At 37.1% G+C, this 11,469-nt stretch overlaps 1 protein-coding gene across 1 annotated transcript in view; it reads right to left on the minus strand.

Annotated features, from left to right (window-relative positions):
* The window catches only part of PIEZO2 (piezo type mechanosensitive ion channel component 2), a gene marked incomplete in the record, with an annotated part of 2,710,318 nt that overhangs the window by 209,751 nt on the left and 2,489,098 nt on the right, over positions 1–11,469 (minus strand). Inside the window, 1 exon segment of the mRNA XM_044067359.1 lies at positions 4,156–4,314. Coding sequence (XP_043923294.1) covers positions 4,156–4,314 — 159 coding nt within the window.

The following is an 11,469-nucleotide window of genomic DNA, read 5'->3' on the forward strand; positions in this document are numbered from 1 at the left end:
TACCCGAAAATCCCCTCCAATGAACTTCACTGTCATGTCAAATAATGGCACCAACATATCACCCGATTCAACTACCAGACTCCTCGGAGTTGAGATAGACAACAATCTGACCTTTGACCCACACATTAACAACACAATAAAATTAGTTAACAGAAAACTAGGCTCCTTCTATAGAATTAAATCATTCCTTACTCGTCTTGCCAGAACTTCCATTGCTCATTCCCATCTCATTTCCACCCTGCTGTATGCCTCACCTGTCTACACTTTTGTCCAAACCTAACCTCAGCAAGCTGTCAGTTGCTTACAACAATATTGCCAGATTTGTCACTAACTCTACCTTTAGAACTCATCACTGCCAAAACTTAAGGCAACTAGGTTGGCTCGAAATACAAAATCTAATCCTATTTCCCCAGCTCTCCTTAGCCTACAAAATGCTTTACAAACCCATAAAAACTCCCCTACTCACTTCCCTTATCACTCCTTACTGTAATCTCAAAAGCCTTCGTTCCTCCAACAAACTGCTTATATCCACCGCTAAACCCAGTAACACAGCTGGCAAATCTTTGTTCTCAAACACAGTAGGGAAAGCTTGGAACACTCTGCCACACAATCTTACAGCAATCTCTTCTCTTCCCTGCTTTAAATCCCAACTCAAAACTCACCTCAAGACCCACTGGCTCTGCTCCTGTACCAACCCTGACTAACTCTCTTTCAATATTTAAGCACCCTCAACTTTTCTGCTTTATGAAAACTTTTTTATCATAACATACTTTTTACTTCTTGTCTTCTGACTCCTAGTTTATATCTAATGTATCTGGATGTATATACTATTATATAGGATTACATTTTTTGTACCTGTCCTTACTAATGTTTGTATGTTGGAGCTTTTCTCCCTGGGCCTCTGCTGAAAATGGACATATATCCAGTCAGACTAGCCCAGTCAACAAATGTAAAATAAAAAAATTAAAATAAAATTTTAAGCACTCTTTTATCCATGCTTTTTTTTATAGTGAATCCATGCATACCTAAATTCTTCCCTATTTTACAGTTCTCCCATATGACATTATTTAACAACAAATGATCCTTTGTTCCATGTGACTTTCTTTTATTGCCCTTTTGTTCTACTGCCATAGTTAAGTTTTCTTCTAAATGACTATAAACTTTGTCAGCATCAATTCCCGTGTATAGTTTATACGTTGTCAGAAGGCAACTTCTTGGTCTATATAATATAATATTCTGTATGGCTGTTGTTATTCTCCTTAAGGATCTGCATCCAAAACCCCAGTCTCTCCTTGTTTCTTGAGCTTCCCCATTTCATCATCATGCCTTTCCACTTTGAATTATAGCTCTGTGCTTTGCTACATATATGAGCCTTAACTCTGTAGCTCTGAAATAACTCTTCAAATCATGTAATCCGAAACCACCTTGTTCTATTGGAATGATTATCTTATCCCACTTGACTCTTGTCATCCTCCCATTGACAGAGGAATATTATAGCAATAACCCATGCCAAGGTGTGGGTAATACTGGATTTACCCACAGTTGGCGTGGTTTGGTCATGAGGGCGAAGCCCAAGTGACCAAACAAAGCCAACCATGGGTAAATCCAGCATTACCCACACCCAGAAGTGGGTTATTGCTATTATACAATGACATTATTTAAGAAAAAAAATTATTAATTTTCTTAAATAATGGCATTGTATAATGCCTCCTTGCTGCCTTCCGCAGCTGTCTGGTATTCTGCGGCAGTTCTGATGTACTGCGCATGCATATGCTTACGCAGTACATCAGAGCTGTGGGCAAAAGCAATGGAGAAAGCAAGATCTCCGTTGATTTTTACAAACTGTTTTGCTATGTTAAATGGGTTTAACATAGCGAGACAGCTTTAAATAAAGCAACGGAGCTCATAGATTCGTACTAGGCTAACTGACCTTCTGAGCCATTTTAAGCCTAGCCAAATTACCCTATCTGAGAATCAAACCCTCATCTTGTAGTTGTGAGGTAAACACCTTAACCATTATGCCATCCTACCAAAAGCTCCTTACTGATCCTTTTGAAATGTAACCTAGACAATTAAAGGGGAGCCTGTAAATTCAATCCTGAGGTGGCAACCATGTCCCTCATAGACAGGGGCAGCCAGTGTTGATCACAGACCCACTCTGCTTATAAATTCACTCTGTGATCTACTCAAAAAAGAACAAATGGGGAAACTTGGGATTAACATAGCTAGGCTTGTAAAGGGTCTGAGGTCGCTAGCCTAGTAACCTCCTATGAACCTATGAACCTATTTGATACCTGATGCACTACTATTATGAAATAAAGAATTTGATACCTGAATCCTAAAGACCTGGTCTTTCTTGAATGTGAAGCCTGTAACCCTCATTACAAATATCATCAGGTAAGAAGCATTAAAGGAAAAATTAATGAAAGAATATTTGTTATGCTAATAGAGAAAGCAGAAAAAACAAATAGCTTGAAGAAGTAGAAAATGAACTACGAGAAGTGAAAAAGAAAAACAAGCATTAGAAGTGGAGCTGTAAGGTATACATTCACAATATGTGTCCTTAGGGCAACTGTTTCAAATGTTGTGACCCACAATAGTGAATCCTGAAACAGGGAGACTAAATGGCCGAAAGAACAGACTTACATATACTAAGTCTGAGATGCCCTTTCTTTGAATATTCCCTTACATCTGAGGTATGCAATCTCAGAGTTGGTATATATATATATATATATATATATATATATATATATATATATATATATATATATGTGTGTGTGTGTATAAAAACGTTGGGTGGGGTGGGGGTGCAGGGGGGCATGTCCCCTTTCAAAAAGAAATTTTAGGGAGAAGAGCAATTTTCGAGAATTGCTTTTTTCTGTTTTTGTGTCTTTTTTTTGGCTTTTTGCCACTCAGCATTTCAAGTCTCAACATTTCAGTAGAGAGACTCCTCTTTCTCCCAGCTTCTATTAAGACATATTAATGAAAACAAAAGGTCAGATCCATCTGACTATGGTTTCTAATGGGTCCCTCTGTACCTAACTGATACAAAACTGTCTGCAACTGGCATAGTACTATTTTCACCTCCCAGGGCTATTAAGTGGCGGAGCTGTAAACAAGATTTGGTATGCATGTCTCTACACCAGCATTAACTACAAAAGGGCAAAACTGCTTCAGAACTATGTGAATTCTGAAAAAAAACACTGCTCATGTTGATTTGTGCTGCAGATGCTGGCCAGATGATACTGATGTGTGTGTTGAGCACAAGCACAGTAAATATGTGAAATAATGGTGTGCAGTTGTGACTTAGCTCTTGAGATCCCTGTGATGATATGCTTTAACATGGTTACAAGGTTCTACTCATAGCTTAAACAGTGTCAGCGTATGCAGCACTTGCAAATTTTCTTTACAACATGATGTGTTACAGTGGACATTGTTTCAAATTTCAAGTTAATGAAACAATAATAAAGCATGCATGCCTGTACAGTGACTCAGACTGAAAAATATTGATCATATAAACTTTCTAGCAATCAATATTGATCTGATTCCTGTGTCAAATAATATGTAGTATTATTATATTTCGGGGAAATAAAAATGGCAGCATAAGTTCAGTAAGTTGTCTAAATAGCCAATCCATTTAGTATTCAAAATAAAGCAAAATTAGTAAGTAGGCTGTAAGCAATGTTTGCTCTTCTACTTTTATTCATCTTCATTACAACATACTATGATAACTGAGTATTGTGGAAGGGGCAGATACACATGTACTGTTAACTCAAAATCAAGGCCTTTTATACATGAACCAAACATGAAGTTATGACTCTGGCACTGTTCTTCTCTCCACAGTCATAATTTGTGCTGGTCCCATTGTAATTAAAACTATGAAATGGCACTACATTCAACATTTTCCAGTTGCTGTTTATATCAGCAGGAACCACTTTCAACAGTTAAATTAATACCTTTGGCATCAACAGATTCCATATTTACAGCTCTTCTGAAAAACATTCTGAGGACTAGGGAATGACTGACATAAGGAATGCATAGCCTTCAAAATGATGTGTGATACTAAGTATTTCCCTTGCATTGACATCCTGGAGAGTAGTTTTCTTTCCACAACCTTTATGCAAAAACAAAAGCTTACATAAAACATGCGCTTACCCTTGAAACAAAAATAGGTTGACATAGTTGTAACTTTTTGTCAGGAAGTTGCCAAGTACACGTGTTGGATAACCACAACGGATCTGGTATGCTGACAGTCCAAAGTAAACGCACTTCACAAAATACCAAAGCTGTGCGACTGTGTTCTGACTAAATTTTCTGTGGATCAGAAAACATAAATTGAGAAGCTGTAATGTCATAGATGTAGTGCCGTACAACAGTTTGCATGTGCATAGTTCAGTAAAGCAAAAATGGATGCCAGGAAAAGCAGTTCATCAATTTCCAAGCACTTGAAATTAAGCCTTATCATAGCAGTCATCATTTATTGGGTAAATCGTCTTATACTGGAGCATAAAAAGCACAAGGCTTATTATCACAATATATATATGATGAGTGGTTACTATAACAGTTTATTCTGTTATTAAATATTATTATCGATCATTCTAAGTCAAGACATTTAATAAGAATGTACCTGAAAAGAATCAATCAAGACCCGGTATTTTGTTTCACCTGGCAGTAACTATGGCCTTAACATGGCTACCTGAATTCTATACCCTAGTATTATGGGCTTAAGTGTAATGAACTTCACTCTGAAATAACAAAGAAGAGAGATTTGACTCTTAACTTCAGTGGCTACATTGAACACTTGCTAAAGAGCTCCAGACTATACATATCAAAATGATTTTAAGTAAACAAATAGATTATAGCTGGAAAGAATGTGCTCATTTCCGGTTCTAACTCAAAAGGTAGAATATACTTTTGGTAGAATAACTTTTGTGGATGTAAAAAAGAGAGGGAGTGGACAAATGAGTGAATGTTCATATCTGTGACTCACATATGGTTGAATTTAGTTTTATATAATGTAAGGTGGTTGGGACTTAGCATAATGGTTAAGGTGTTTACCGCCCACACAAAAGGTACAGCGTTTGATATGCACCTTTGAAAGGGAAATTGGCTAGGCTTAAAATGGCTCACAAAAGCAGTTAGCTTAGTTTTTAAGGGTTTGATTCTCCCCAAGGCAAATTGGCTAAGCTTATAATTGCCCACAACGGCAGCTAGCCTACTATATCTTATGAACCCATGTATGTAAGCAGGAGTGTGTAGGAAAATTAATCTCTGAATGGAAAAGCTGTGGCTGTGAAGAACTGCATGACTGTTTTAAAGCAGTTGGCATAAGTATGCAAATTTTCGTAGGTTACGGTTATAGTAAGGGTTAATATGTTTTGTGTTGGGTTGTGTGTGCTTTGTGTCCCTGTTGTCTGGTGTAATGATAATGTTAGGGAACTGTTTTCTTAGTAATGTAATGTTTAGAGTTGGGGCAGGGGTAGGGTTAGTTTTATGGTTGGTGATAACACACTACATATTACCGTACTAAAAGCCCTTTATTTAACAGTGTCACTACCAACATGATGCTTGATCTTGGTTTTGTAGCTGGGGTTTACGATATAGGGCTTTATAGTGGGAGGAAGTATTCATTGTTTTGCCATTTACTATTATGAGCTATTGTGTGTTTTGTGATTCTTTCTTTTTTGGTCTACCATTTGTGATCCTCTCTTTTGAGTTTTCTACATAATCTAATTTCCACTTCTTTCATTCTCTGCTCTCTATGCTGCCCCTTTAAGCAAATATTTGTGTTACTACTATGTTATCTTTACTAACTCATACACAAATAATCTCAAAATGTCCATAAATATTCATTTAAAACATAGCCTTAGTCCTTCTATGTCCTCCATCTCATACCTCCTTTCCAATCATCCCTTTCTTATCATTTTCACCTTTGACTCCCATCTCAAACACATTTTCACGCTTCTTAAATCTATCTACAAGAAATACTGATTAACAATTTTTTGTTACCTCAAATGACAGCAATGCAGCTGGATACTGTTCATATCATATGCATTTATCTCATTTAATTAATACTTCTTTTTTTATAATAATCTCATGCAATAATTCTAGGTTAATCAGTGATTGTTTCCTTTTTTTTTATGTCAGTCATATTATGTATTATTGTTAATCTGTATTTGTATAGTCTGTTGGAGGTTTTCCCTCTGGGCATCCACTGAAAAAGGACTTTGCCCAGTTGGAGTTTCCTGGTAATCAAAGGCAAATCAACAAATAATGAATAAATAAATTGCCACATCAGGTGTAGCGTCCTACAACTACAACTACAACTGGGGTGCTGTACATGCATTGAGGTTTCTACCTCTATCACTGGTATGTTATCCTCTGGTTTCTACCTCTGTCACCTTTGTGATAAACACTATTTTTTACCTATGTTTCTGTATAACATCCTTCGATTTCTGCCTCTGTTACCTGGCAATCCTTTTGTTTTTTTCTCTGTCACTTGTGTGAGATTATCCTCTGTGATGTCCCCTGGTTTCTGCCTCTGTTCCTTGTATATTCCTCTCTTTACCCTGGCTAGTTATAAAAGTGCATCCATGCATGCTATCACATTAAATGTGACTGACAGAATTAGAAAGCAATGTATCTACTGAGCCTACTATTTAAATACACTTACCATTCAACTTCCTTTTTGTTCTAAAGTCGCACCATCATCCTTCCCTACTTGTTCCATGCCCCCTCAATAACTCTGTAGAATATTTCTCAACCACCCATTCTAATATTCCATTTCATGAGTCTACAACCCTCTCTATGAAAAAAAAATACTTTCAGGGAGATCTGGGTAAGTGAGTCTTTACATTCTAGTGCCAGTTCTCCCTCCTCTCCATTCTGCTGTTATTATCCTGGATGAAAACCTCACATTTTCTTGACATGATCTCATATAAAATGTCTCTTCTAGTCACTAATAAGAAGCTTCTCTAGTGTCTGATCATATCCTTTCACCTCCACCTTATTCACCTTTCTTGTAGATTTCCTTTGTACTCCTGCTAGCATTCTGATATCCCTTTATTTGTATGGCCACCAGAACTGAATATTACACATATATGTAGCACAGGAAATTCTGAATGCATACATAATAACAAAATGAGCTATCCTTACAATATCAAAAACATGCAATAGTATAAATATTCAGAACAGCCATGAAAGAGTACATTTTCACTACTTGCAAAGTAATAAAGATAGAAAAGACTTTCTGTGACAATACACATACAAATATTTACTCATTAAGATGTATTAGGAATATAATGTCAGATTCTATAAAAACCAATGAAATGCACACTAATATTGACAATGATGCATAACTGCATTACACATTATCCCATATCTCTAAAATATGTAGACTTGTTTTCATCATGAAGGCATCTCTTTAGTTTATTTTTGAAGGTATCAAGAGTTTCATTTTTTAATCCTGTCTAGAATGTTGTTTCAAGTAGCAGGTGCAAGTTTTGTAAAGGCTTTTTCAGGGGATGATGACTTATATGGAGATCTTTGCAGCTGTAACACATTTGTATTTATTTATTTTTTATTTATTTACACTTCGTTGTTTTGGTTATTCCCACCAAGCCAGTAGCTTCTTTTGAGGAGAGAACCACATCTTAGTGTGTGTATATCTGGCTTCCATGAATTGCTTTATTTGGAAATGGTAGGCAGTACTTAGTACTTAGTACATAGTAATTTAAACATTAACATGTTTAGATGCAAAGTTGCCATGGATGTAACTGGAAGCCAGTTTCATTTCACAAGAAACATCAAGCATTCTGTTTGTTGTTGCCATTCTGTTTACTGTTGCCACTGCACTCTCACTTTGTTCCTATTGGTCCATTTCTGGTGTGACCAAAACTGACACATACTTTTTCTGTTTGATTGTCATCATATGCCCCTCCCCAGTTAATACTTCACAACAGAATTGTTGTGCTCTGAGTGCTGTATTTTTCTTTAGCCTACAATAAACTCCAATTATTACCTTTCTTCCTATTGGGTCAGTTTATCTTTATGACCCATATTGTATGGGGGTAAATACCTCATGGCTATACAGATTTGCATGTGAGTGCTGTTTTATCCTTGGCTTTGCTTCTTTCCTCTTCCAGTATACTATTTCCTGTACTGATGCACATAACCTCCTTCAGGCTTTTTAAGTGCGTACCTATCTCTTTACTGTACTGTGCTTGTTTGAATCACTTTGCTGCTGCACAGCCTTACGTTGTGCTCTACACCACTTGCGTGCTGCACAGCCTTACGTTGTGCTCTACACCACTTGCGTGCTGCACAGCCTTACGTTGTGCTCTACACCACTTGCGTGCTGCACAGCCTTACGTTGTGCTCTACACCACTTGCGTGCTACACAGCCTTACGTTGTGCTCTACACCACTTGCGTGCTGCTTCATCCTTGCATGCTTCTTTCCTTGGCGTAGTGTTTGTGCTGTGCAGTTTCCTACAGCATATTATACTTTGACATCCTGTTTCTCTTTGTTTTTTATTACTAATTCACTTGCCGTGCATATCTTGCTTAGTCTGCTTTCCTGCATTCCTTCCCTGGTTGTTGTTGTCTTTTGTCTTTTCCCAGTTAGGGGTCGCCACAGCGGAACTCCAGTCTACTAATGATTGGCTGTAGATTTTCACGGTGCCGAGTTGTCAGCTCAACGCCCAACCTTCAACAAAGGCACGCCCATTCATGCATGTCTTTCGGAACGCCACTCGACCTGCGGGGAGGACATGCAGACTCCACAAAGAAAGCACTCCCTGCACACTAGCTGAGAATCAAACGGGAGAACCTCTTGCTGTGAGGCAACAATGCTACCGCTGCACCACCGCGGATTGTACTCCCTTTAAATGACGTCATATCATTCTGAAGTTTCGAGGTGTGTTTGCTATCATCTTTGCTTTGTTTCTGCTTAGGGTTGCCACCTTTTCAAATGGCCAAAGTGGGACATTTTTGGGAAAAACATCAGATTTTACAGGCTGACAAATACCCACGGTCAGTACAAAGGATAGAACTTAACTTTTTTGCCTAAATAAAAGCTTATTCTTGTAGCATTTTAGTTGCTTATTCTGTTTCTTATAACATTTAGGTATTTTAGATACAGAATAACTGTTTTATGCAACTATTACATAAAATATAGGACTTAATTATGTCCTACAATCTCAGGACATTTGCCATTTCTAATATTTTTTGTCAGGACACAACTGCCCAAAGAAGGCATGTCCCTCACAAAGTGGGACAGGTGGTAACCCTATTTGTGCTTTCTTTGTCTTTGTTTTAGTGTATTAATCCCTCTCCCCTGGATGCTCAGTAGCAAAGCCCGCCCAAACCCCACCCATTCACCCGGCACCAGGTGATGTTGTACTAAATTGTTGGATAAACATCTTGATGTTTTACTCATCTGCATGAATATTCACATGGGATTGTGAGCATACAGAAACCAGATAGTGCAAGCTTGTTAGTAACGCCCAAAAAAGGGACAGAATTTAAATGTTCATCTTATAAACTTAGACAGTTATTAAAATAACACAATTTGTGTAAGCATTATTCTTTTCATCAGTCTAAATGCATACAATCATTGTTTCCATTTTGAAAATGTTACCAGGGATAACAACAGTCATACCACTCAACCTTATAGCATTAAATAAATTGTAGTATTAAACCTTAGAAAATGATGCAGAAGGTCAGAAACAGGAGCAAGTTATTTTTCACAGCAAATGTTCTTCCCATACTAGAACCTATAAAATTTAGTGAAGACATGGTATCTTTATATAAGTTTAGTTCAAATCTTTTAAGTGTCTCAGGTTTGCAGAATGGTCAGATTTTTGCCTCATATTTTGGTTAGTGTCTACTGAAATTTGTGGTTATCTGGCACATCATTGTGGAATGAATTCACCAAGCACTGATAGATTAAGTGTCATTCAGAAAATACATCCTAAATCAAAAAACTGTTACTCTATTGACTTTCTAAGTTTATCAGGAAATATTTATAGTCATTTTCGGATTTTGGGTCTCCACACCCCCATGTTACCTTTGGTTTTGTCCAAAATTTATGTGCTAGAAATTTGAGAGGAATGGCTTACTTATTTAATAAAGTATGTCCCAACTGCCAGGTCTAACTTTATGAATAAAATCAGTAAATGTAGAGGAAGCAAGGCTAACTGTGCCAAAAGTGCCCAAATCATATCTCAATACTTAAATCAGAGTAGTTGACAGGTATGCCATCAGTTCCAGTCCAACTCCATATCTCCAATGTTATACAATAAATAGCTAGTCAGATGTACAGTACATGGAACACAGAAAGTGAAATAAGCATATATCCGGGTCCCACATCAAGTCTATTGAGAAAATTTGCATGCTCGAGTTTGCTGTGCTCCTTTTTACATAAATCGGATGACACACCAAAGGTTCAGAGTAAATCACACTTCAATTTTGAATTTCTAACGGCATGCTTTAAAAATAACTTTGAGTGACTTTTTGTTATTGTATAAAGTGGACACAAATGGACAAAAGCAGCAAATTAAAGAAGGAAAAGAGCATATTCTCTTCAGCCGCTGGCCATTTCCCGACATCACAGCAGTTATGCATGTCAAACACTCTGGCCATGCCGAAACGGCTGGCCTTTCTTTTGTCCTTAGTATGGTATCTGGCAGTTGTGTGTCATTATGCTTATAGCAACCTCCATATAACTTGGATAAATAAATGCTATTAACACTGTGCTACACTACATAGTTCTAGATCTTCATGTTTCTAACTTGTGGCCTTAATAAAAAAGATCTCCAATACAATGAATATTTAATTTAACATTATATGCACAAAGCTCACTTATCGTCTATATAAAACATAACAGCCAGTGTTCTGTGAACCCAAAGCCCAGCATTAGGCAACGGTAATTGTTACATGATACTCAGTGCATGGTCAGAAATGCAACAAAATAGGATTAAGAATACATGCTATACATGGGATATGAAGGTTAAAACAGTCTGAAATGGTCAAAAGAATAATCTAATTAATGCAACAGGAGAAAAAGGTACAGCAGGTAATCACTGGGAAAACAAAATAACACAAAAAGGGAAATTGAATGAAATAAAATAAAATAAACGGAAAGCTCAGAAAAGTAAGGTTCTGGAGGGAGAAACAGCTGACTATAGGTGGTACTTGAAAAATGTGAATTTGCTTAAGACCACCAGACTGTAGGGAGCTAAGGAGAATAACTAGCTTGATTTTACTGTTTTGTGGTCAGCAGCATGGAATTCCTGTTGAAGAACAGAGACACACAAATAATTGACACACTGACTACTGTGGTAAATGGGGTAGAGATGTTTCATCCTATATCCAAAAAATTGGTATCAAGGGTAAGAATGTAAGAATAACTCAGAAAACCAATCTTTAGTGTCAAGTTCTTGTGCAATGCAAACCTGATGAATACTATT

This window comes from Protopterus annectens, chromosome 3.part1 (genome assembly GCF_019279795.1).
Source record: "Protopterus annectens isolate FY-2018-M chromosome 3.part1, PAN1.0, whole genome shotgun sequence".
Classification (NCBI taxonomy): Eukaryota; Metazoa; Chordata; order Ceratodontiformes; family Protopteridae; genus Protopterus; species Protopterus annectens.